At 47.7% G+C, this 27667-nt stretch overlaps 1 protein-coding gene across 4 annotated transcripts in view; it reads left to right on the top strand.

Moving 5' to 3' along the window:
- The window catches only part of FOXN3 (forkhead box N3), a 422773-nt gene that overhangs the window by 199375 nt on the left and 195731 nt on the right, over nt 1–27667 (top strand). For 2 of the 4 annotated variants that reach the window (XM_049769838.1, XM_049769837.1), the window contains exon 3: nt 13475–14031. In XM_049769838.1, coding sequence (XP_049625795.1) covers nt 13489–14031 — 543 coding nt within the window. In that variant the 5' untranslated portion in view covers nt 13475–13488. Of the gene's footprint in view, nt 1–8452; nt 8561–9803; nt 9844–13474; nt 14032–27667 lie in introns of those variants that run through there. The other 2 variants (XM_049769840.1, XM_049769839.1) reach the window with 2 other exon arrangements.

The following is a 27667-nucleotide window of genomic DNA, read 5'->3' as shown; positions in this document are numbered from 1 at the left end:
TGAGCACTTCCTGGGAGTCCATTTCTTCCAAATTGTAAAGTCTGGGCTAATCTGATAGATGAAACTTATACTTCTTCGAATTTTCCTGAGGTAAACAGGTTTTCAGAGATAGATGCCAGGTTGGTTTCTCCTGTGGTGAATCCTCCACACACACTTTTTTTTTTTTTGTAAAGCTGAAATTATTTCTTTTTTCCTCTTGAGATGTAAGAGTTATAAATTTAAATTTCATATCTATGACAAAGATATAAAGATGTCCTCATTTTGGGTTCCCTTTTATCTCTATTCATGCCCCATGGCACATGTATAAAGCTTAAATTGTGATGCAGATATTTTTGTCTTTTCCTCTTGGTATGTGTACTTAACAAAAATAGTGTAAGGATCAAGTCATCATTGCTCATTGCTTTTTACAAGTATTCAGTTAATCTTCATCACAACCATATGAAGTGGGTCTCACTTTAAATTTTTTTCCTGTTTGTACTTTTTTTCTTCTTTAGGTGAGGAAACTGGATAAAGAGAAAAAAGTTAGATACTTTGACTAGTGCCGATGAACTATTGAGGGGTCAGGGGTGGGAGAAATAGTATAGAGGTTACTTAAAGCATTTGCCATGCATGCAGCCAACTACAGAATCCCACATAGTTCCCCGAACACCACCTGGGGCTGCTCCTAAGCACCAGTGCTGGAATGAATGATCAACATAGTGCCAGGGTCTGGCGTTAGACACTAGGCCTCATCCCCTTTGACCTTGGTACTAGGCTGTGTGAGGAGCTTCATAAAATGGTCAGTGCCTCTTCCATCTTTGAGGGCAAGCACTATATCTTCTCTTTCTTTGGTTTTGTTTTTGTGTCACACCCGGGGATGCTAGCTCAGGGGTTACTCCTGGCTCTGTACTCAGAAATCGCTCCTGGCAGGCTCAGGGGAGCATTGGGGATGCTGGGAATCGAATCACCTTATGTACTGAGTTGACTGAATGTATGGCAAAAGACCTACTGCTGTGCTATCTCTCTGGTCTCCTCTTTCTTTGGGGTTCTTCCTAGTCTCCTTCTCTGGGCATAAACTAGCTCAGTCTTTTTTTTTTTTTTTCCCTTGGTTTTTGGTTTTTGGGTCACACCCGGCAGCGCCCAGGGTTACTCCTGGCTCCACACTCAGAAATTGCTCCTGGCAGGCTCGGGGGACTATATGGGATGCCGGGATTCGAACCAATGACCTTCTGCATAAAAGGCAAATACCTTATCTCCATGTTATCTCTCCAGCTGCATGGCTCAGTCTTTATTAGACTTAGGGGGATGCAACTTCCCCAGGAGCACTGGAACCATCCAGGGGAACAGTAATAGCATCAGGTACAAATGAGGGGCACTTTCTCTTTGTTCATTTAAAGAAGGTAGGTGCCCATGGGGAGATCCCAAATTACTTTTTATTTTCCCTACAAAGAGGGACTTATCCCTCTCACTCCACCCACCCACCCCGGGAAATCCGGGAAGCTCTGGCCTAGCACAGGGGCTGAATGGGCTAAATCTGGATTCTGGATCATCAGCTAATCCAGTGTTTATGCTCTAGGAAGAGTTGTCCAGTTCTCAATTTCCATTTTGTCTCCAGCAGGCAATTTGATAAGCTAGGGTTTGGCTAAGGCTCTGCAACTAAGAGACTTGACTCTACTAGTCCCTTGGACTTTCCCTCACTACACCCCTCCCTGTCCCCACTCCTCAGTAAGCCTCCCAGCTCCACTCCCAGCTGGAGAAATTAGAATGAGCCAGGTTCCACCCTTCTAGCCTGTTACTCCAACATTCTTGGTGTGGAGGATCAGAAATCCTCAGGGTGTTTGAAGGAGCCATGAATGCCCCCCAGGGCCAGAGGGTCTTCCTTGTGAGAGTTTGTGTCTCCAGTCGTCCCCCCCCGCCCCCCACCAAGAGAAGAAAACACCAAGGTTTGTTTTTTTCCACTAGTGCAAATAGCATTCTCACTTTGATCTCAAAGACACTCTCAGTCAACCCAGGATTCTGTTGTCTTCCATCAAGATCTGCCCTCCCTTCTCATATTCAGTCATCTGACCACTGTGCTTGGGTCTTCCTTTGAAGGTTCTCATACACCCACTTTTTTTTCTAGTTTCTGTTATTACTTTGGTGGTTTTCTAAGTGTGGTCCCCAATCTGTAGCAGTGGAAATAGCACCTGGGAGTTTATCTCAGGCCTCACCCCCCAGAAAGCTGCATTTAAAGAACCCTGTAGGAATTTGAGAATGACTCCCTCAGGGTATCACCTTGCAGTCTCATTGTGAATGTTTGGAAAACAGAAAATTTGAAAGTAGGCAGGAAAACAAAAATATCCTAACTCTCCCACTTGGAGGGAACTACTATTTTAATATCCGGGCAATTTTTAGTTTTCTGATTTAAAAAAGTAAAAGGTTAATAGAGATAGACGGTAGGTAAGGTGCTTGCCTTACACATGGCTGACCAGATTTTTACCTCTATCATACCCCTGGTGTGATCCTGCCAGGAAGGATCCCTGAGCACAGAGCCAGGAGGGCCCTAAACACAGTTGGGAATAACCTAAAAGCAAACAAAACAAAATAAAACTGGAGATATATTGGGCCAGAGAAATAGTACAGTGGATAAAGTGCTTGTCTTCTACATTGCTTCTCAGGCTTCAATCTTTAGAACCACATAGGATCTCTTAAATTGTACTAGGAGAAATCCCTGTGCACAGAACCAGGAATAAGCCCTGAGCACCACTGGGTATGATCCCCAAATCCCTCTTCCAAGTAAAATAATAAAGTAAAAGGAGATATAATTGATGATATATAGTTTGACTGATTCTATTTATTATAATAATTATTATTTTAGTTTTTTATGGCCACATTCAGAGATGCTAGGGGTTACTCCTGGCTCTGCACTCAAAAATCGCTCCTGGCAGGCTCAGGTGACTATATGGGATGCCAGAGATTCGTCTTGGGTTGTCCGTGAACTAGGCAAACGCCCTACTGCTGTGCCATTACTCTGGCCCAAATATGATTGAATTTAAAGTGTATGTCCAATTGTTTTGATGCATTTATATTGTAATATGATTGCCATGGCCATGTAAGCCAACATCCATTATGTCCCATCATTATTTATTTTCTGGAGTTGGGATCTAGTAGTGACTTATTTTAAAAAAATGTTTATTTTACATATCTATATTTTTAATTTAGTCACCATGAAATTAGTTATTTATGATTGTGTTTCAGGCATACAATGTTTCAATACTAATTCCTTCACCAATGTTCATTTCCTTCTACCAGTGCCCTCGTTCCTACCCCTCCCACTTTACAGGTCTGCTTCATAAGAGGTTCTTTTTTATTTTACATACATAATTTACAATACTGTTGCTCAGAGGGTTTCATACATTACTCTTTCTACCTTTCATCACTACCCCCTCCCAGTTGAATGCTTTCCTGCACCATCCATGTTTCCCCTTTCTTGTCCTACCCTCCAGCCTCCTTAGGTGGAATGTTTGCTATTGAAGACCAGTTTTCATATTCTTGTTTCCACTATCTTTGGAAAACCATTATTCCTTCTTTTTGTTTTTCTATATTCCACATATGAGAGATCATTCTGTTTTAGTCTCATTCCCTCTGACTAACTTCACTTAGTATGATGCTCTCCAGGCTCCTTCATGTAGCAGCAAATTGCATGACTATATCTTTTATTATGGCCAAGTAGTATTCCATTGTGTATATGAATCATGTTTCTTTTCCCCCCCAATTTTATTTTATTGAAACAATTGTGATCTCCAGAGTCCTTCATAGTTGAATTTCAGATATACAATGAGTCAGGGCTCTTCCCACCACCAGTGTCAACCTTCCTTCACCAATGGACCCACTAATGGACCCTTTACCCACTGGCCTGCTAGTAAAACTGGCCCATTTAAGTTTAGATTGATAAAGTTTAGGTCCCTTGATTCTATTATTGTTGACAGTGGCTTGGATATTTAGTTCTGTCCTTATTTTTTCCCCCACCAATGCATCCAAGACCACTTAGCCTCTGGCTCACAGATTTTCTTTCTTTTTAGTTTTATAGAAAAATATGGGAATATGTGGTATGTACCATAGTTTCTTTAGTCACCTGTTGTTTCCAGATTTTGGCTCTAGTGGGTAGTCCTGCAGGGAATATAGGGTCTTTTCTCCATTTTGTTTTTGTGTCCTTGGGGGGTATATAAAGATCTGGTCATTTAGCAAGCTCAATGCTTATAGTACAATTTTGCCTTATTCAATCACTATACTGTGTACAGGTCCACAGAGAGCTTTACTAGTTATGAACTATTCTTTTCTTTTTTTGGGGGGGGGTTGGTTTTGTTTTTGGGGCCACACCTGGCAGTGCTCAGGGGTTATTCCTGGCTCTATGCTCAGAAATTGTTCCTGATAGGCTTTGGAGACATGGGTCCATTCCAGGTCATCTGTGTGCAAGGCAAACACCCTACCGCTGTGCTATCAGTCCGGCCCCCTATTCTTTTTATTTTCTGGCAGAACACATTGGTGATGCTCAAGGGGTTACTTCTGACTCTGCACTTAGGAATTACTCCTGGTAGGAATTGGGGGACTATATTGCATGCTGGGGATTGAAAGTGAGTTGGTTGCATGCCCTACCCTCTGTACTATCTCTCCAGCCTCATGTGAGTCTTTCTTAAAAAGCATGTTTCTGGTGGTACAACTATCACATTCAAAAATGAGTCCCTTTCATCTTCTGTAAGCATTTATTTGTGAATATGCTCAGCCTTGCATTCAAAGAGCTTGTGATATGGTGTTTTACTCTTACCTACTAATATCCATGCTCCATAAGGGACAGGAACCCTGTGTCTCTGGTACCTAATAATGCCACATATGGGGTAGGCATTCGGGTAATACTGCTCAGTGACCAAATTATATCTTTGGATGCAGTCACGTTATAATTGAGAAATCTAGTGCAGGATTCCTTTCTCCTACCTGGAACAGCAGTTCAATGCCGAGGTATTTTCTTAGAATGCACATACCTGCCACCACTTCTAGGAGATTCTGATCATTTAGGTGTGGCTTCCTGGTTGAGAAGTTGAGAAATTCAGGTCCAGAATATTCCTCCCCTATATTCATTAGTCAAGCACCAGCCTATCTTTGTTGCTGTTTGCTTTCATCAAAGTCTTTTCTCTTTGGGCCTGTGTGATAGTACTACAGGTAGGTCATTTGCCTTGCACTCACTGGCCTGGGTTTGATCTTTAGCATCCCATATGGCCACTGAGCCTGCCAAGCGTAATTTCTGAGCATGGAGTTAGGGGTAACCTCTAGTGTCCCATGTGATTCCCCCATGTGAACTCCCCCAAGGAGTTAAGTTAAAGCCCTTAACTCCTTGCTGAGAAGGAGGCTAGAGTGTGGGAAGGAGTCACCAGACACAGGGTAAGCCAATCAGATGGTTTCTCTGAGGGTTTGGCCTGTGATGGACAGAACTGAAGTTTGCTTGAAGCCTCAAGTTTCTGACAGCCAGAAGGTCTTAGGACTTGGAGCAGGCAACCTTGTATGACCACATACAAAGCTCTTGTAGGGAAAAGAGTAGAACAGGAATAGACAAGTGGAGAAGGCAATGTGGTCTCAGATGGGAAGTGAGAAAGGGAGGAGGCACTTCCTGCTGACCCCTCTATTCCATGGTTCCTGGCTTTGCTACCTGTACCTCAATTTCCTTTTGGACACCCTCCTCATAGGAGGGTCCTATCTTTCCAGGCCTGCCTCAGCTTCTTCCCTGTATCTGAAACCCCTCACATTTCCTCACTCAACTTTGCTCTCTCTACTCATCTAATCAGTTGCTGCTTCAAGGGGGATCTGGGGTTGGACTCTGAACTACCAAGAAGAACCCTGTTGGTTGGGTAACCACTTCTGGGGGAGGAACTTCCTGCTTCCTGACAAATAAGAATGGACATGCTATCAAGGGGCGCACATTCCTCTGTAGGGAGGAGCTTGAATGCACCTCTTCCCCCTTAACTGGGGTCAGAGTGGGCTGAAGTGTGGGTTCCCTATTCCCAGACACTTACATGATCTCTGGACTTCTGCCCAGATGGAGCAGCAGAGGAGATCCTGCAAGGTCTGATTCTACCATAGTGAGTTCCCAGGGGGCACAGAGGCTTCTGTGTTCACACATTTCTCAAACCATGATTTCGACAGTTGCACAAACTCTGTGAGACTTCTCAGGGGCTCAAAGGGACCTTCTGAAAGCTTAAGAGGGATGTTGAGAATAAGGCGTTCTGAACTTTATCCCCTGCCTACTTTTCTCAGGGAACACGTCCTAGAAGAGAAGTGGGGTTCTAGAGAATTATAAGGTGGGAAAAAAGGCCGCACAGCCCTTATAGCAGAGGTCAGGATCTCTCAACAGGCTCCCAATTTCTGACCAGCAGACATGTGTACCCAGCTTTCCACATCAGGGCGGGGGTGGCCCACCACTTCCTCTTCAAGCCCACACCTCTCACATCTCTTATAGTGGGGGAGAGAAATGAAAATGAAGTTCATGAGCAAGAAACCAGAAAACTGCAGAAGGAAAAAGAGGTGAGCTTGTACAGTAGGTTGCCCTGCCTCTGGGCTCCACCCTGGGCCGTGGCCCAAGGCTACCTCTGTCTACATATTTCCTTCAGCTGGCCACCTCAGGCCTCCCAGGCTCATGATCCATGAACCTACTGCCCTGTCCCTCACTTTGAGCAAGACAGATGGACCCGGGCTGAGAAGTATCACCGTTAACGTGCATGTATGTGTGGGGAAGATTTGCCTTCCAGGTTCCTCTGGAGCTTCAGCACCCTAAGCTGCAATGGAAGGGGGCTACTGCAGGGAACCCCGATTCTGACTCTGAAACCACTTTGGTTTCATAGACCCTGACCTGGCAACCGACTCCCTCTTATCTTTTGCTTAGTGGTTTGGGGGAGGTCACCTCAGGCGCTTGTCATTACAAGGGTGGGGCCAGATGACCTCAGGTTGTCCCAGGCCTCCACCTCTGACTCACCCTAGTAGGAATTGCCTGCTCAGAATCTGTAGAGCTCAGTCTGGATCATCTTGGCCAGCCATCTTGGAACCTTGCTAAGGGGAATGAGTCTCCCTGGGGGGGTGGGGTGGTTTCTTCTGGTTTGAAATGAAAATGCACACAAGCCTTGGGGCGGGGGGGGGGGGGTGTTTCTCTTTCCCTAGGGCTAATTGACAAGTTCTGCAGGCTGTTGGGGGTTCTGCAGAAGACCAAGCCAGATCTTCTCTGTTCAGACTCAAAGTGGATCTGAGCAGAATAAGACAAAAACTTCGCCTAATGGATTGCTGGGGAGCACTGTGAGGTCCTATTGATAACGTGTCAGCAACTGGGTGTCCCGCCAACTGTGTCCTTTTAGTCCTCTCCTCGGGTGGCCAGGGCTGTGCGTGGGTCTTTTGGAGGCACCCCGGGGGAGACTGCGGTGGCTGTCGTATTCGTTGGGTGACTCTGGAAACGGCCGCCCTAAGGTCTTAAGAAACTCAGAAAACGGGAAGGGCGCTGAGACTCCTCTTCTTCTGGTGGACAAGAGTGGTCACAGCCCAGCGGAGGGCGCCCCCCTCTCCGCCTCCTCGCTGGGCCTGGATGGAGGAGGAGGAGGTGGCGGCTGGGCTGGAGCGGTTCCCGGGGCGGGAGCCCGCGGTGCCTTTGTGCCCGGACTTGGGGGGAGAATTGGGGGAGATGGGCGTAGAAGGGGGCGCGCGCGCGGGGTTCGGGGGGGGGGAGCCCACTAGTCCCACCAGCACCTTTGGGAGTTGGGAGGTCCAGCAAAAATCTCCCCTTGGCCAGCCTCACCCGCATGCATCCTCATCATTCTAGGCGATTTTGACTTTGGAGCCTTGGAAGGCAGGCGGTGGGGGGCGACACGTTGCCACAGCGGGGCTGGGGGGAAGAGCCAGGCCGCGCCCCACTATCTTGAAGTGGGCAACCCGAGTCGCTACCCCCCCCCCAAAAAAAACCCAGCCCAGACCCCGCGGGGTCGCTCCAGGCGGATCCCCCCGAGGTCTGCGTTCTTGGAGCCAGGGGGCACCGCCGGCGCGCAGTTGGCGAGCTGGGGCGCTCCGTTTGGGGTGCGGGGTGCACCCCGCGCCTCGGCCGCCGGGCCCGGCCCACGTTTTCGCTCTCGCCCGCTCCCTCCTCCCTCCGCTCCTCCTCCTCCTCTTCCTCCTCCCGCTGCCTGGTCATGTGTCGCCTTTTTTTGTTTGCAGTGGAAACAATTTCTCGCCGCTCGCTCTCTCGCTCGCTCGCTCGCCTGCTCGACGCGCCCCGGCCCGACGCGCCGCGCCGCGGCGGAGGCGAGCGGGAGGCGGGACGGGGCGGGGAGAGCGGCGGGGCCGGCGGGGAGGACGGACGGGCGGGCGGGCACGGACGCGCGGCGCGCCCGGTGGACGCCGCAGGTCCCATGCCGCCGCGCCGCGACCCCCGCGCCCCTGGCCGCCCCCCGCCGCGCCCGCGCCCCTCTCGCCGGGCCCCCGAGCCATGCCCGCTGGGCACCCGCAAAACTTTGCCGGCGCCCCCTTGAATCCAGGCAGCGCAGCCCCCTCGTCCCCCGCGCCCCGCTCCGGCCAGGTGAGTTTGCAGCCGGAGGCTCGGCTCCTCCCGCCCCGAACCCCGAGTGTGTCCAGCCAACCTTGGGGTACGGGGGGGAGCGGAACTCGGGGGGACACTCGCTGGTCTCGGAGGCGCCCTCGCGCCCTCTCCGCTCCGGGCAGACATGGGAGGGACGCCGCAGTTTCCTGGGGCCCGGGGTAGGGTAGGGGGTGGGTGCAGCCGCATGGGGGAGACGGACGGATCCCCGAAGCTGGGGGGAAGTTGCAGGGTCTGGAGAGTTTCCTGCCCTAAAGTGCGGGCTGTTTTTTTTTTTTTGGGGGGGGGTCCTGTCTCCAAAAAAAAAGAAAGAAGACGCCCGCAAAGGAACAAGAGTTGGTATTGTCTTTGAAGCAAGGGGTTCCCGACATTCCGGACTGGGGAGGTCTACGATCATAAGGGGGAGACCCCCCAAAATGAAAAAGGGGTTATCCTAACAAAGCTACCCTCCCTCCATAAACTATGCAAGCTGGGTGGGGTACCCTCCGGGAGCGACTCCCTAAAAACACCCCCCCACCAATCGCCACTCGAGGCTGACCCTTCCTCAGCCCAATTGCTCTTGGAAACCCTCCTTGGGCCTTTTTTTTTGGGGAGAAATTGGGGCGTGGGGGGGCGGACCGGCAGGCTTTTATGGATGTGTTTTTTTTTTTGAAGACTCTCCGCGGTGCGGCCAAGAAATGGTTTTATGACATCTGTGACCGGCAGTGAAGGTATGCGAGCTGAGCTGAGCTCGCGATGGCCCTGGAGCCGGGGGAGCAGCTCTGAGCAGTTTCCCCGGGTTGCCCGGCAACGCGGGTGATGGACGCGGGATGCAGCCAATGGCCGCGGCCCGCTGGTCCCCTTGAAATGTTTTTGACAAGTACAGTAGCTCCGGGAGTGGGGCGCGTGCGTGAGTGCATTGCGCGCGCGCGCGCCCAGAGTGGCTACTGGTCTCTCTCTCTCTCAAATTTCCCCCCCAAAACATCTCCTCCCCGTCTTTCCACCTTCCGCACCCCGTTAACTCCCGTTTGCTTTGCACCATCTGGGGAGAGGATTTCTCAACTTTTGAAAAGTTCCCATTTGAACATTCTTGTTCAGAAAACCCGACCAGCTAGCTGTGTGTCTTTTGTCACTTCTTTGGAGACCTCTTGAGAGCGAGCAGGAAACTTTGTCTGCTGCATAGTCTCCTTTTTATTTTTTTTTAAATAAATAAAAGCAAACCAGATAACTTACACGGCATAGTCTTGAAACTACAACAAAAGAAACCCGAGATCTCGGGCGTGTAAGTAAACGTCGGTGTTGGCGTGGGTTGGGTGAGTGGGGGTGGATGGAAACGCAACCAATCGCAGCCCTAAAAGTTGTTCAGGAGGTCGGTCACTAGTAAATAACTCAGGATCTTGATGCAGCATCCTATTGGCAGCCGAAGAAAACTATTTGCTGAATTGCAGAATCACATGATCCAGATTCCACCTCCCCTTCCCCATTCGTAAAACGAAAAAGATTTGGCGAATTATGGACTAAGAGTATAATAATGGAAAACTCCTCAGCTGTGGTTTCTGCGAACTGTTTTTTTATTTTTTAACGGAACTGTAGTGATCAGCAGCTTTGAATCCTGTTGCTGTAAAAAGTGGATTTATATAGGGGTGCACGTATGAACAGTTTGGACGGGCTGAGGAAAGTGGAAACACAAAGCGGGCAAAGGAATCTGAGTGTCCGGAGCCCTTGAGACCAACCCCCTCCCTCCCATGAAATGGCCATTTTTTTTTCCCCTTATAAAATCATATCGTGGGCAGTGTTTGTTTAAAACAAAAGAAAACATGGAGAATAGCGTGTTCGTTCCTTTGGGAAGCTACTGACAAATAAGCAAATTAAAAAGAAAGAGAGCAGCATGTTGTCATAGCAACAGCGCAATTAAATTACTTTACTGTCAGCCATGATATAATTTTCCTGTTTGTAAGCTCAAGAGACAGAAAACTTTCATCTGGAGCTAAAGTTGACTGCGGTGCCTGGGTCGTTTTTTCTCTTTTGTACTCTGCGGGATAGATATGCCTGGTTCTCCGCTAATGTGGTTTTCTTCTCTTTGCTTTTTTGTTTTTCCTGATTGGGGATCCTAAGGAAACTTTTGAGAGGGACATGCAAAAGCTTTGAATTGTCCATACAGCAAGTCAAAGCTCAGCCAGGCTGGCCCTAAACCTGAGCTGACTGCTGGCTCTGCAGGTGAGGGTCCAGTTGGGTAATACGTATTTCCTGGGGATCCAGCTGCGTATGTACTAGGTGTGGGAGCTGCTATCCCTGGGGGGTGAGGACCCTGATGTCTTAAGGCAGTTTTCAGCCTCCTGTTTCTTGATGCCTTCCTGCAGAGGAAGGGAGCTGCACCTTTGGCTGGCTGTGTTATGGCCCACTTTATGCTTTCTAGAATCCTTCTCTAGAGCTTCCCCAGCTGAAGTGGCAGTTATTTTTAGGCGTCTTGCTAATGGACACTTGGAACCTTGAAGTGCTCCGTCTTTGCTTCTGATGTATTCACCCCCTCATCCCAGACAGTTATGATGGGCTCACAGGGGGGAGAAGCATGAAACAGATGTGATGGGGGCCTCATGTGGTCTTCACCCTGCAGTCCTGTCTCAGATGCAGTGAGATACTGCACTGCATTGGATCCCCTGGGGTCCTGTGTGGACTTGCCACCTGTTTGTTTTCTTTCTCTTGAGTCTTCACTCCCTGTTCTAGGTCACTGATAAAAGCCCTGAGTAGCAGCCCTGAGTGGGGGAGAGTGCCATAGAAATGATCTCTGTTGCAATTTTTGTTTGTTTGTTTTGTTTGGGGGCCACTCCCTCGCTATTGTACTTCGGGGTTTACTCCTAGCTCTGTGCTTAGGGATCACTTCTGGTAATTGTGTGCAAAGGAAGCAGTCTCACCCGCTGCTGTGCTATCTATCTCTGTGGCTCCTCTAGCAATTTTTGTTGCCTTTGTTGATCTGGCCTCAAACGGCCTGTGGCTCTCCTGGCTTTTTCTAGCAAGCCCAGTTTCAGTTAATGACCTGTCTTTATATTTCTACCAATTTTGTGTGCTGTCTGAAGCTCTCTTTTCACTCTAGTGACAGGAGCCCAGTTCAGTTAAATCTGCTTCTTTCTCCACTTCAAATCTTCAGAATTCTTGTTATCACTTTATTATTATTATTATTATTATTATTATTATTATTATTATTAAATTATTTTGGGATAATTTGGGGTATACAAATCCCTGGCACTGCTCAGGGGTTATTGGTGCTCTGGGACCAAGTGGTTTGGTGACCTGGACTTCTCATTAGCAGTGTTTGCACACTGGCCCTTTGCACTGTCTCCCCTGCCCCTGTTAGCACTCTTTAGACTTTAGACTTGTCAACTGGAATTAAAGTTCTGGAATGCATGGAAGTTCTTTTCTAAAACTTTTTTGTTGGTTTTGAGAATCAAATCCGGGGCCTCAAACATATCACTGAGTCTTATCCCTGGTTCAGAGCTCTGGAATTTTTGGTCATGACTTGTGGGTGAAACAAAATAAAAAAAATAAAGCTCACTACTAAGCGCCTGTTGTCTGTGGCTGCTGTTTTAGTTCTAAGAGTTTTGTGATGGTCTTTATATAGAAGCAAGTAGACTTAGTCTGAAACAACTGACAGTAACTATTTTGTTTGTTGGTTGATTTTTTTTGGGCCACACCTGGCAGTGCTCTAGGGAAAATATAGGTGGGCTAGAGAAATAGCACCATGGTATGACATTTGCTTTGCATGTGGACGACCTGGGAGGGACCCAGTTCCATTTCCAGCATCCTATATGGTCTCCTAGGCTGCCAGGGGCAATTTCTGATTGCAGAGCCAGAAGTAACCCCTGAGCACCACTGGGTGTGGTGGCCCAAAATCAATCAATAAAGTTAAAAAAAAAAAAAAAAGACCATATGGGTTGCCAGGGATCTACCCAGCATCCTTGCTCTGTCACATAAACTGAAATTTTTAAAAAATTTAGTTTCGGGGCCGGAGAGATAGCATGGAGGTAAGGCGTTTGCCTCCTTTCATGCAGGAGTCATCGGTTTGAATCCCGGCGTCCCATATGGTCCCCCGTGCCTGCCAGGAGCAATTTCTGAGCGTGAAGTCAGGAATAACCCATGAGCACTTCCAGGTGTGACCCAAAAACCACACACACACATAAAAAAAATTTAGTTTCCAGAAGACTGGGGGGCAGGAGGTATGCATTGCATCATGTTTGTCAATAAGTATGAAAGAATTTTATAAAACGTGTATTCCTTCATACCCAGGAAGAGACACCGAGGCAGAGAACTGTCCCCCCACCCCCATCCAGGGTCGCAGTCTTTCATGAACAGAAAGAAGGCCTGATGGGATTTCCTTCTTTTTTTTTTATTTTTTATTTTTTTATTTTTTGGGATCACACCTGGCAGCGCTTAGGGGTTATTTCTGGCTCTATGCTCAGAAATTGCTCCTGGCAGGCACTGGGGACCATATGGGATGCTGGGATTTGAACCACCATCCTTCTGCATGCAAAGCAAACACTCTACCTCTATGCTATCTCTCCGGCACCAGGATTTCCTCCTTAAAAAAATAGTGCGTGTGTGCATGTGTGTGTGTGTTCCCTTCTGGTTTTGATGCCATACTTGGTGGTGGCGCTCAGGGCTTCCTCGACTGCCTTTGTACTCAGGAATCACTCCTGGCAGTGATCAAGGGACCTTTCGCAGTGCCTGGGACTGAACTGGGGTCAACTGCTTACAACTCCCTGCTGAGTTTTCCCTCTCTCTCCTCACCTCCCAGCCCTCGACTGACTGCATATCCGCACATTTTTCTAGGCCTTTTTTGTAACAGCAGTGGCTACTTGCGAAGTTACCTTTGCATTTGGGAGTCTTACCCACTCACCCTTTTTTTCTGTCTGTGCTTCTCAGGAGCCTTCACGTAAATGGGCCCAGTCATGCCGCCCAGTAAGAAGCCAGAAAGCTCAGGAATCAGCGTCTCCAGTGGGCTGAGCCAGTGTTACCGGGGCAGCAGCTTTTCCCAGGCCCTGCAGGAAGACGATGACCTGGACTTCTCCCTGCCTGACATCCGCCTAGAAGAGGGGGCCATGGAGGATGAGGAGCTGACCAACCTGAACTGGCTGCACGAGAGCAAGAACTTGCTGAAGAGCTTCGGGGAGTCGGTTCTTCGGAGCGTCAGCCCCGTCCAGGATCTGGACGATGACACACCCCCGTCCCCCGCCCACTCCGACCTGCCCTACGATGCCAGGCAGAACCCCAACTGCAAACCCCCCTACTCTTTCAGCTGCCTCATATTTATGGCCATCGAGGACTCTCCCAGCAAGCGCCTTCCCGTGAAGGACATTTACAGCTGGATCTTGGAACATTTTCCCTATTTTGAAAATGCACCGACTGGGTGGAAAAACTCCGTGAGACATAACCTGTCCTTGAACAAGTGTTTTAAGAAAGTGGACAAAGAGAGGAGCCAGGTAAGCTTGAGGCCCACATCTCTCACTGGTCAATCGTGTCTGGGCTTGCCGGCTCGTCGTTGTTTAGAAGTTAAGTCGCCTTCATTGAGGGGGTTCGTCTTGCCTCATTTTATGTCACTTGTAGGAAGGACCTTCCTTCCGCCTTCAGTCTGTTTTTCTGGGTAGAGGGTTTCTCAGCATGGACCAGCTCAGTTGTCTGTACCCTCATCTGGTCGTGCTCAAATGGTGCCCCTTAGGATAGAAAAGGGTTGCTTTGGTTTGGTTTGGTTTGGGGGCCACATCTGGGCGATGCTCAGGGCTTACTCTTGTCTCTGTGTTTAGGGGTCACTCTTAGTGGGCCTGGGGAGATAAAGACCCTGGGTTGTGTTTGCAAGGCAAAGGCCCTCCTCGCTGTACTATCTCTGGCCCCAGAGGGGTCCAATTTGGGATTAAGAATGGGAGGTGTGGATTCTGGGGAGTGTCAGTAGCTAGGAGGCAAATGGGCATATGGTATTTGAAAAAAAATGCCACCAATGCCTCAGGAAAATGTCAGTTGTTTTCTTTTTGAATATCACCTGGAGGCACTCAGCTTCTTCAAGGTTCTGGAATAAGTGGACAGTAATGGTTGTCTGGAGCTTATTTCCTCATGCCTATAGACTTTGGGATGAAGCAGCTGTAAGAATTGCACAGATTTTACCAAGAGCCACCCCATTGGGACAGTGTGGGTGTATCTAGCAGGCTGGCTGCCTTTCCTCTGGGCAATTCCTGGGGCCCCTTGCTGTGCAGTTGTATCTTCTTCCTTTTTGGCTCAGGGGAACTCCTGGTGGGGCATTCAGACTCAGCATGTTGGGCCTGATGGACCATTGAATGCTTGGTCCTGGTAGTGCAGTCCTGCCTCTCCGACTCAGGGACGCAGAACTGGGCACCACCAGGGCCACCTCTGGTGGTTTTGTGGGGGTTGCTTGGTGCTTGGGCTTGAACTTGAACTTCCAGCCTGGCATGTAAAAGGCACATACCCCTGAGCTCTCTCTCTGGCCCACACCAGCGAAATATTGGGGCTGAGAAGGGAGCATGAAGCCATGTGACTTCTGATTGCTGTGAGCTGTGCTCTTCTTCTTCTGGAGTTAACTCTGGTTCCTGGGGGCACTGCTGGGTGGGAAGGGGTGTTGCTTGGGAAGAGCCAAGACTGTGCTCCAAGAGCTGAGTCTTTGAGAGCGAGTCTAGTGTACTGTCCTGGGGGCCCCACTTTATGTATACTTGTTAACTTAAACAATGCAGTGATGATACTTTTACTGAATTGAATCTTTGTATTGTATTTTTTCTTTTTGTTTATTTTTGCTTTTAGGACACTCCTGGAAGCTCTCAGGGGTTACTCCTGGCTCTGCACTCAGAAATTACTCCTGGCAGATATGGGGGACCATATAGGATGTGGGGATCACAAATGCCTGCCCTACCCACAGTGCTATTGCTACAGCCCCTGTTGTTGTTGCTCTTTTAATTTGGGAGGTCACATCCAGTGGTGCTCAGGATTGATTCCTGTTTCTGCATGCAGGGATGAGAGCTGGCACTGCTCAGGGGGACCACATGTGGTGTCTAGGATCAAGCCCCATTGGACTACCTGCAAGGCAAGTGCCCTGCTTGTGGTACTGTAGCTCTGGTCCTTGTATGAGTTTCGGTTTGGGGGCTGCTCCTGGTGGTGCTCAGAGAACTACATGGTTCTGAGTTTGAAACCTGGCTCTTCAGCTTGCACAATTATTTCTGCGGGTTGCACCATTTTCCTGGCTGGGGAGCCTGGTTTATTGCCCCCTCCCTTTTATTTGACCTCTGGACTTGAGAGACAGAGAAAGAGAGAGAGAGAGACAGACAGACAGACAGACAGACAGAGAGACAGAGAGAGAGACAGAGAGAAAGAGAGAGAAGAGAGGGGAGAGAGGAGAGAGAGAGAAAGAGAGAAAGGAGAGAGAGTTAGAGCCATACCTGTGTGTGTGTATGTGTGTATTTTCTTAGGGGTGGGGATTGAAGACATGCCTCTCAGTGTTTAGGAGCTACTACTGGTTCTGTTGTTCAGGTGTTACTTTTTTTAATGCTTGGGGGGCGGGAACTATGTGCTGTGGGGAATCGGGATCAGTGCTAAGCATGGCAAGCGCCTTAAACCTTTCACTGTCTCTCTGGCTACTGGATTTGATTCAGGTTGCTTTAAAAATCTTTTTTCAGAGAAAATAAAAAAGGGCCTGAGCAGTAGCACAGCGTAGGGTGTTTGTCTTGCATGAGGCAAATCCAGGATGGTCCCAGGTTCAATCCCTGGCATCCCATAGGGTCACCTGAACCTGCCAAGAGCAATTTCTGAGCGCAGAGCCAGGAGTAACTGCTGAGTGCCGCTGGATGTGGCCCAAAAACAAGGGAAAAAAGGGATCTTTTGAGGGTCTGGAGTGGTAGTACAGTGGGTAGGACTTTTTGTCTTGTACACTGCTGGCCCAGGTTTGATTTCCAGTATCCCATATGGTCCCCTGAACCTGACAGGAGTAATTTCTTTTTTTTTTGTTTTTTTTTTTGTTTGTTTGTTTGTTTTGTTTTTGGGTCACACCCGTCAGTGCTCAGGGGTTATTCCTGGCTCCAGGCTCAGAAATTGCTCCTGGCAGGCACGGGGGACCATATGGGGCGCCAGGATTCGAACCGATGACCTCCTGCATGAAAGGCAAACGCCTTACCTCCATGCTATCTCTCCGGCCCCAGGAGTAATTTCTGAACACTGAGTCAAAAGTAATCCTGGAGTGCTGCTGGTTATGGCCCCCAAACAAACAAACAAACAAACAAAAACCCTCTGATTAGTGGTTTTTCAAGCCTTTGTTGCTGATAGCTTTTGTATGAGCGGGACAGTCTTAGAAAGCATTTTCATGCTGGAGCAAGGGAGGAAGTTCTGCTCAGAGTCCTCTAAGGCCAGCCATCTCTGACTGAGGAAGGCGGAGAAACCCTTTTGCGGCTCCTTGTCAGCCCTTACGCCCAAGCCCTCAACAGGTGCTAATGCACATGACAAAGTGCATGCCAGACCACTGAGGAAATGGGCAGTGTTGTGGGAGCCACAGAAGGGAGAAAGTGGAGATGGGTTGGGGAGGCAGCAGTGCATATGCTTCTCACAGATGCACCCTCACTCCTTTTCATAGGGTCCAGGTAAGGAGTCGCCTATACCTCTCACCCATGGAGAGGGAGTGGTTTCATGGACTAGAGAGGGGCAGTTTTGCAAAATATTGACTCGTGGCTTCTGAACTAAGCTGACCTGTGTGGACCCGTTTCTGATCGGCCGCCTGTGGCTGGGGATTATTCACCGCAGCTGCGATGCTGTGAGAATCAGTGGAGTCAGGAGTGTGAGCTTTTTCTCCTGTTTGCCTCCTTCCTTGGGGCACCCTGGGGCCAGCTGTGGGCTGCTCTGGGAAGCAGAAGCTCTGGGGTGTTCTGTAGTGCTCCCAGTGGCTCTGGACTTGTCAAGAGGATTTTCTGCTGTAGCTGAGTAGAGTGGAAAGCATTCTCCTGCCTTCTGGCCCAGCGACAGCCAGCCTCATGGGCTTTGCAGGTACACTTTGTTTTTCTTTCCCAGGGAATTTGACTCAGCGGCACCTCCCACCCCGGAGTGCATCCTCCCTGGGACTGAGTCAGCTCCCAAATGTTGGGGAGAAGTGTGAAGGGGAGAGTGTAGCCTCACAGCTCTATTCCCAGAGCACCCCAGTCTTAGTGTTGCTTCCTCTGAAAGCCTCGAATTCCGGTTTTGAGCTTGGTGCCACTGTGAGTTTTGGGTTATGTGTGATTCTGAATCCTGAGGGCTTGGAACTGGGCCTCTGTTGCCACCTGTTTGTACCTGAGCTGCCATGGCCTTGGCTTCACAGGTGGCCGGGACAGGTGACTCATTCTTGGCCCCTCTCTGGAGAGGGAGGTGGGGCCTGTGAGTGAGGTGACAGGGACATTGGCAGTTCAGAGAAACCTTTTCCCCCTCCTGAGCCACTGCCCAAGTGGACTGGAGGTTCCCAAATTCATTTGCCCTTTGAGTTCTCTCCAAAGTGTTATTTCATCTGAATATGTTCTCGTGAAGGAATATGTCAGGGGAGAATAGACACTTTAGCTTTTTTTTTTTTTTTTTTTTTTTTTTTTTTTTTTTTTGTGGTTTTTGGGTCACACCCGGCAGTGCTCAGGGGTTATTCCTGGCTCCAGGCTCAGAAATTGCTCCTGGCAGGCACGGGGGACCATATGGGACGCCGGGATTCAAACTGATGACCTCCTGCATGAAAGGCAAACGCCTTACCTCCATGCTATCTCTCCGGCCCCTTTTTTTTTTTTTTTTTTTTTTTTTTTTTTTTTTTAATCTTTTTTTTAATTTGGGTTTTTATCTCTTCTAGGACTTTGAAAGGTAGCTTTATTTAAAAAAATATCTTTTCTCTCTTAGGGGGTCACACTTAATGGTGCTCAGGGGTTACTCCTGGCTCTGCACTCAGAAGTCGCTTTTAGCAGGCTCAGGGGACCATATGGGATGCTGGGAAATGAACCAGAGTCTGTCTGGGATTGGCTGCATGCAAGGCAAATTTCCTACCACTAGCTACCGCTCTGGCCCCCAATTTTTTTTAATTTTAAAAAAATGTTCCACACATACACAGTAGTGGGGACATTATAATGAGTCTGTAAACCCCATGTCATGCCTACATGGCAAGACAGGTTTAACCTTGTTATATACATTCTTTGTCTTTGTGGTGAAGCTGGGACCGCCTACATGGGATCGAAGCTGGGGTCTCATAAATCTGATGGGTGCTACGAAATAAATCACTGTGCCCCAGTCCCCGTGACTATTTCTTTCAGGGTCCCCACTCGGGTGTGTTGAGGTTCATGTGGTCTCTAGAGGAGCTTGAACCTGGGCTTCCATGCATGCCAAGCATGTGCTCTAGCCTATTGAGTTACTGCACTGGCCCCAAGGTCTTTATTTTGGTTTCTGCAATGGCTTATGTTATTTTGTTTAGTTTATTTGTTTTTGGGTTACACCCGGTGATGCGAGGAGTTACTCCTGGCACTGCACTCTTAAGTCACTCCTGCCAGTGCTCAAGGGACCAGATGGGGGATGTGTGGGATTGAACCGTGGTCAGCTGTGTGCTGGGCAAGCACCTTATCTACTGTACTATTGTTCTGGCCCCTGCTTAAGTCTTTTGAAGTGAGTAAGTCTTTGGATCATTTTGGGGGGAGGGTCACACCCGGCAACACTCAGGGGTTACTCCTGGCTCTACGCTCAGAAATCACTCCTGGCAGGCTTGGGGGACCATATAGGATGCCGGGATTCGAACCACTAGACCCTAGATCATTTTATTCTGACATATTTCAGCCTGTGTGTATGAATAACAGTAACTCACGATTTCTTACATAACCACAATGCCAGTCACCCTTAACAAAATGAGCAGTTCTTTGATATTGCTTAATGCAAGGTCATATTCACATTTCCCTAATGGCTTGCAAAATGTTTGCTTGAATTAAGATCCAAAGATGGTTACATGTTGTGTTTGACTGTTAGGTTTTTTTTTCCCCTAACATTCTTCCTTACCCCCATTTTTTAAAAATTTGTTTTTTGAGCCATACCCAACAATGCTTAGGACTTATTCCTGGCTCTCTCTTCAAGGGATTATTCCTGGTGGTACTCAGCAACCATACAGTTTGCTGGGATGGATGTGTGCAAGAAAAACACTCTACTCACTTTACTGTTGCTTCGGCTCCATATTCCTTCCCCCTTTTATTTATTTATTTATTTATTTATTTATTTATTTATTTATTTATTTGCTTTTTTGGGCCACATCGGTGATGCTCAGGGGTTACTCCAGGCTATGTGCTCAGAAATCACTCCTGGCTTGGGGGACCATATGGATGCTGGGGGATCGAACCACGATCCGTCTAAGGTTAGAGCGTGCAAGGCAAATGCCCTACCGTATGTGCAACCCCTCTGGCCCCCTCCCTTTTTTTTTTTTTTTTTTTTTTTTTTTTTTTTAGTTTTTTGGCCCACACCCGTTTGATGCTCAGGGATTACTCCTGGCTATGCGCTCAGAAATCGCCCCTAGCTTGGGGGGACCATATGGGATGCTGGGGGATCGAACCGTAGTCAGTCCTACGCTAGCACTTGCAAGGCAGACACCTTACCTCTAGCGCCACCTTTCCGGACCCTCGCCTTCCCCCTACTTGTTATATTATCCCTCCCTCATTTGGGAATTGAAATGTTTACTATATTCCTCTTTCCAGCCAGAGAGATAGGACAATGGGTAGTGAGTTGCTTCACTTGGGGACTTAGCAGAGCTTTGGAAATAGTAGACATCTGTCATGAGACTGTGCCCATTAATCGCCAATTTTTTTGTGTGTGTGGGGGGTCACATCCGGCAGCACTCAGGGGTTATTTCTGGCTCTACGCTCAGAAATGGCTCCTGGCAGGCTGGGGGGACCATATGGGATGCCGGGATTTGAACCACCATTCTTCTGCATGCAAGGCAAATGCCCTACCTCCATATTATTTCTCCAGCCCTAGTTTTGTTTATCTAATTTTTTGATTCTTCTTTTTTTTTTTTTTTGCGAATGGGGGAGGAGGCTGTTTCCAATGGTGCCTGAGGGATTAGTTCCCAGCAGTACTCAGGGAATTATACAGTTCTGGGAGATAGATTAAAAAGATAGTTTTTTGGGGCCCAAGAGATAGCATGAAGGTAGGGCGTTTGCCTTGCATGCAGAAGAACGGTGGTTTGAATCCTGGCATCCTATATGTTCCCCCGAGCCTGCCAGGAGAGATTTCTTAGAGGAGAGCCAGGAGTAACGTCTGGGTGCTGCCGGGTGTGACCCCAAAAAAAAAACAAAACCAAACCAAAAAAAGGCAGTTCTTTTCCCTTCTTGATTTTTAGTTTTTGGGTCACACCTGTTGGTGCTTAAGGGTTTACTCCTGGCTCTAAACTTCAGGAACTACTCCTGGCAATGCTTGGAGAAGTTTATGGGGGTTCTGAGAAATGAACCCATGTTGGCTGTGTGCAAGGCCTAGGTCTTACCAGTGCACTATTGCTATGGCACCTCCATTGCATTTTATGATCACAGCAGTGACATTAATATGACATTCCTTTGGGGTTTCCTTATGCGTTGTCTCATATCTTAGTCACGATGACCCTGTGATGTTATAGCCATGATTTTCTTTCTTCAAATAGAAGAGAGATATACTCAGAGTAGACACACAAATGCTGGCAGCCATCCAGGTAGTTAGAGCAGAAAAGGAATTCACCCCAGTTTCCTCTAGTTATAAAATCTTTTTTTATTATGACACCTTGATTCATCAAGTTGTTCGTAATATAGTTGTTTTAGGCATTAAAAATGTTCAAACAGCAATCCTGCTACCACTGTCACCATCCCGCTACCACCAGTGTCCTCAGCTTTCCACTTAACATTCTAGCCTCTCCCCTTGCAGGTGCAAACACATTTACTTCATATTGTTTGTTACAACGCAAAGGCAAATGGAATGATCAAAACTTAGATCAATAAAGGTCAATTTGAGATAATTATCATATAGCTCAGTGGCGTTACTAAAGTCATTAAGGGTTTATTGGGCTGTTGGTGCTAATTGAGCTGCTGTTATTGTTTAGTTTCTCTGAGCTTGGTGGTCTTCTCTCCAGATTTGCTGTGACCCTACTGGGTTGACACTACTATGAAATTTTGGGGTGTTGCGAGGTCACTTGCCACCACACAGTCCAGGATTTATAGATCTGGAACAAATTTGGTAGTTTGGCAGTTTGAAATGGTTAAGCCTTGAAGAGGGGCTGTTTCTGTGGAGGCTGTTGGGCGTATTGGTGGCTTCAGGAAAAATTAGGAATCTGCCCCTACCCATTCTGAGAAGGCCCCAGAGGTATCAGCCCTGATTGGACTTACCTGGGAAGAGTGGGTGACCGTCATTTTCTTTTGGAGCTTATCAGGGGTCCTGGGCCCTTTTTCTGCTGAGAAGACTTAAGTTCCTTCCTGTTTTTTTTTTTTTTTTTTTATTTTGTTTTTTGGATCATACACCAGCAGGATATTCCTGGCAGGAGCGGGGGATACTATATGGGATGTCAGGAATAGAACCCTGATTGTTCTCAATCAAGGTAAATGCCACTTGCTGTGTTACCTCTCCTGCCCAGTTCCTTCTAGTTTTGAGGGGCACAGCTTTGGTCCTGGTGCCCGATTTAATCTTACCTAATATACTAGTTAGAATCCCCTCTTGGATTTTGTTATTGTATGTTCTTATATTGTTTATTATTTGTTATCATTGTTTTTTTTTGTTGTTGTTGTTTTTCTTTTTTTTTTTTTTTTGGCCACACCCGGTGGTGCTCAGGGGTTACTCCTGGCTGTCTGCTCAGAAATAGCTCCTGGCAGACACAGGGGACCCTATGGGACACCGGGATTTGAACCAACCACCTTTGGTCCTGGATCGGCTGCTTGCAAGGCAAACGCCGCTGTGCTATCTCTCTGGGCCCATTTGTTATCATTGTTAATGTCTGCTGTGTCTTATTTATAAATTAAGCCTTAATACAGGCGCATAGTATTGGAAAAAGTTGAGCATAGATGGGGCAGTCAGTACTTCCTGGGTTGGCTGGAGGGTCTTGAAACAAATCTTCCATGATTATAGGGATAGTTGCTCGTATATGACTTGTGTGTCCTTAATACCATGTAACTTTGAGTTCTTGGGGACTAAGTTTCCTGGAGGTGCCAGACAGAAGTAAACACAGGGCATCTGTCTGTGCTGGTAAGTCAGGCCTCATTCTGTCTTAGCTTTTAGGTGGAAAGATCTGTTGGCAGGAAGATCAGATTGCCCTCAGTTTTTAGATCCTCTCAGGCCCTTCTTCCAAGACAGCAACATATGCAAAGCCTCCCCTGAATGTTACATCTTCTGCCCTACTGCATGAAAAATCTTTCTCAGAGTTTGATGAAAAATAAATAAAAAAATTAAGTGCCTGGGATCAAACTTGGGCCCTCTCATACCTGCAAGGCAAGTGATCTAAATGATGAGCTACATCCCCATCCCTCAAAGGTCAAACTTGGTGATGGGGGGGCCGGAGAGATAGCATGGTGTTTGCCTGGCATGCAGGAGGATGGTGGTTCAAATCCTGGCATCCCATATGGTCTCTTGAGTCGGCCAGGAGTGATTTCTGAGCAGAGCCAGGAGTAACCCCTGAGTACTACTGGGTGTGACTGGCAAAAACAAAACAAAACAAAAAACCAAACAACACACACACACACACACACACACACACACACACACACACACACACAACCTGGTGATGCTTGGGGAACCTTGGGGCACTAGGGATGGAGCCTTGACTTCCCGGATGCAGAGCCTGTGCACTAACCTTTGGGCTATCTTCTCAGCCTCTTGTTTAATGAACTTTGGGGAGTGCTTGCTCTAATAGTAATGAATATATTCAGTGCTGAAGAGATGCAGTGTTGAGTGTATTGTGGCCTGACCCAGAAAGCGCTTGAGGTCCAGGAACTCCTGCCCACAGAATGTCCTTGCCAGGAACTTTTGCAGCACAAGTTCTGCCTTCAGCCCTTCTGATGCAAGAGGGCATGACTTTCCTGTTTCTTGTTGAGTCTGAGACACAGGCCACATAGCTTTCCCTTGCTGGGGGTCCAAAGTCTTCAGCAAAGCTTGGTTCTTTCTTCTGTGTGTGGATGCTGTCTCCTCCCCACTTGGTGGTTCCTGCATAGGTTGTGGGGACCACCAAAATCTTCTATGAGTGCTGCCTGGCTAGCCAAACAGCAGGAAATTGTTCTCAGAACCTTCCTGGTGAAGCGCAAAAGACAGGATTTTTCTATTAGATCATATGGGTGGCAGGTTTGTCTTCAGCAGTAACAGAGATTGGCATTCTGACCTGGTCTTTGTCCTGTGTTCTGCTGTTTTCACTAATAGTGCTGGTTGTTTGCTTTAATCCCTATTATTATGTGCTTAGAAATCGCCCCTGGCAGGCACAAGGGACCATATGGGATGCTGGGATTCGAACCACAGTCCATCCTGGATTGGCTGCGTGCAAGGCAAATGCCTTACTGCTGTGCTATCTCTGGCCCCAAGAGTTTTCTTTTTGTCTACATTTGAAACAAAAGCTGGGTCTATATATTTTTTAATTTTTTGGGTTTGGGGGACTACAACTACTGATGTTAAGGTGCTTCTCCTGACTCTTCTCAGTGTTGTACTTTTGGGCAATACTTGAGGAACTTCTTGAATACTTGGGATTCAACTGGGATTGTCTTTCATGTGGCCAATCCAGTTCGATCCCTAACATCCCATATTGTCCCCTGATCCCTCCAGGAGAGATCCCTGAGCATCACTGGGTGTGGCCCCAGTTCCTCCCCCTCAACAGAAAAACATTGGGTGGGGCGAGAGCAGCCCAGATCAGTTTGGACCCTTGTCAGTTGACCTTAATCAAGGAATTGTCCCTTCCTTGGACAGATAGAGCTGAGATAGAAGATAGTAGCCAGTAGCCAGTAAGTTTTGAGTTTTCTTTCATGGAAGTGCTTGAATATATTGTTGACAAAAGCGTTCTTTTGCCTTAGGATGAGCAGGAGCCCTTGTAGTGGTCTTAGGATGAAATTTGAGTATCTCATCACTCAAATGGAAAATGTGAAGGAGACAAGTTGGTTGTGCATTGCTCTGTTACATCAAGTTCTGTCCAGAGAACTTGGACAGATTCAGGTCCTTTGTGCCTTTCTGCCTGAGGTTCTCAATGCTGTGGTGGTTTCTGTTCTCAGAGTCTTCTTGTCCTAGCATTTTCTTGGTTTAGTAAGTTGGAAGAGGTATCTAGAAAAGAAGGAAGGGCTTATTTTCTTTTATTTTACTTACTTGTTTTGGTGAGTCTAGCAGGAGTCCTCAAACTTTTTAAACAGGGGGACAGTTCACTGTCCTTCAGACTGTTGGAGGGCCAGATTATAGTAAAAACAAAAACTATGAACAAATTTCTATGCACACTGCACATTTCTTATTTAGAAGTGAAGAAACAAAATGGGAATAAATACAATATGTGGCCCGAGGGCCGTAGTTTGAAGACTCCTGGTGAGTGATTACAGCACCGCACACTCTGCTTTCATTTTATTGGCCAGAGCATTATTCACATGGCCCTCCTGGCTGCAAGGGAGTCTGGGAAGTGTAGTCTTTTAGCTGGATCCATTGCAAACCCAAAGAAATGTTGTGATTCTTACCCCACCCCCCACCCCTGAAAATTCTAGGTGCTTAGGATATGCATGTTTCTGTGCCCTAGGAATATGTTGAAATAGTATTAGAGAAAAAGGAGGGAGATAGGTGGTTTGATGGTTGTATAAATAAGTATAAGGAATTGGTGGAGGAGCAAAGTTGCTAAGGGGAAAACTTTAAGTGGCTTTAATGATTTAAGTAAAGCAGAGCCATTCACTCACTTTAAACAATTTTTTTAGGGGGAGGGGATACCTGGCAGTGATCAGGGATCATTTCTGGTGGGGCTTGGTGGACCATAAGGGTGCTGGGGATCGAATCCATGTCAGGTGCATGCAAGGCAAACACCTTATCTGCTGTACTTTTCTCTTTAACCCTATTTAAATATTCTCATTAATGAAGATTTTCTTCAAGACTTGCTGGTTAAATTGCATTTACTATCTTCAGAAGCAGAGGGTTGATAGAAGTGAAGACATCTGTGCCAAGTAAGAAGATCAAGGACACGTGTGCCTGTTAAGTGAAGCTAAAATCTCTCTGTTGATTGTGACTTTGACTTCATGGAAGGCTCCAGAAGGTTGCACACGGTGCCATGAGCAGAATGAAGTCTTGACTTTGTGTGTTGGGGTGTGTGTGTGTTCAGGCATACACATGTACCCATGTTTGCTTCAGTACCTTTGCCTCTGAATCCTGCCAGGTGACCAGGATTTAGAGGCAAATAGAGGTGCAAATGGGCTTTTCTTTGGGCAGGGATGAGGGAGGACTCTCCCTTGTCCCTTCCCTTTCTTTCTACTGTCCCCCACTGGACCTGCAATTCCTCTCTGGGCCCAGCCAGATGGAGAGCTACAGACCAGAGCTCTGTGAAGTGCTGCATAGAAAGCTGGGGCTGTCCTCGGGGGACCCCAGCGATAAGTGATTTTACTAATGCCACTAGACAGAAAACAGTCAGCTAGCAGCAGGCTTGTTCTTGCTTTGTTTTTAGAAGACAAGACCAAAGTCCTGTGAATGCTAACTCTAATCATGCTGATGGAGCGGAGCAGGTCCCCTCAGACTCTCCCAGCACAAGTATAGGCAGTGTGACCCAGAGCTGAGAGATTCTATAGGCGCGCGCGCGTGCGCGCGTGTGTGTGTGTGTGTGTGTGTGTGTGTGTTTTCTCGAGAATGCACATGCATGAGAGAGATAGATGGGGATGACAGTGGTGTGTGTGGTGTACATGGTCTCTGGTCCCCAGAGACTGTTCCAGGGCCAGAGAGCCAGGAGACCTTTAACTGGTTCCATCTTCAGGCTGGCCTTTGAGTGAATTGTGAGATGGGCTGATTGAACATCTCAGGGGCCTTATCGGTGGGAGGGACGTTTGATATATGAATTTCAGGCTTACCAGAGAAATCCAGTAGAGGCATAAATCTAGGATGCATTAGCGCTTAGTTGGTGGGAGCTAAAGAGGATTTCTGGATTACGTCTCCATCAGAAACGAGGTGAAATCAAACCTCTTTTAGATCTCACAGGAATTCTCTTTCCATTAGCATTTCCCCCCAAAGTGGCCAATAACCGGAGGGTTATTGAATGATGGGGGATGATGACCAGGGGGTGCTGGAATGATTGGGGGAGGTGACAATCATAGTATCCTGGGATGATGGAGGCTGAGGACTGAGGTGTTGGAATGATGGGGTTGGGGGCAATAGTGACCTCACTTGCCATCGATGGGGGGTGAGGGGCACTTTCAGTCTACTCAAAGTAGTTAAATTTTAGGGGCGCTGAGTGATCTTTTTTTTTTCCCCTGAAAAGGAGGTAGTATTTCAAATAAGTTTGGGTGCCTCTGGACTGAAGAATTCATTTTGAGATATATTTAGCATATGAATAAAAACCACAAAAGATGATTATATTTAGAAAGAGCAAACTCGGAATGATTTCAGAAATAGCTTACCTGTCGTGATTGGGGTGCCTGTAGTTTTGCAGGTGGAAGAGAACAGACCTTGGTATTTGGTGAGGAGGAGGGGGGGCGCCTTCCACACGTGTTCGGGGTCAGTGCCACCTCCACTCGGCCAAGGGCAGTGCACCCCGGTAACCCGCCCATGTAGCAGAACCCCCAACCCGTGACTCCTGTGCATTCCCTGCCATCTGGTCCCTGGCTGGAGAGAGGAATTTTTCTTGTGTATGTGTCGCCATAGCAACGAGTTTGCAGTTGATATGGAAAGTAAGCAGTTGCCTTAGCAACAGAGTTGCTGATGTGGTGGCTTCCTGGCTTTCCAGAGCCTGTAAGCTGGCCACACTCGTAGATGGATCGTGCAGGATGCAGTAATGGAGGCCGGGTAGAATCAGTCCAGCGTTAAGAGAGATCGCAGTCCCTCCCTCTTTCAGAAGGAAGGGCTGGCCGAGATAATAAATCAGACCCAAGTAGCTGCTGTCAGTTGAAATAGATTTAAAAGGAGATCTCCTGGTGGAATTTATTTAGTTTCGTTTAAAGG

The sequence above is a fragment of the Suncus etruscus genome, chromosome 3, assembly GCF_024139225.1.
Source record: "Suncus etruscus isolate mSunEtr1 chromosome 3, mSunEtr1.pri.cur, whole genome shotgun sequence".
Taxonomy (NCBI): Eukaryota; Metazoa; Chordata; class Mammalia; order Eulipotyphla; family Soricidae; genus Suncus; species Suncus etruscus.
This window is presented reverse-complemented; position numbering and strand designations above follow the sequence as displayed.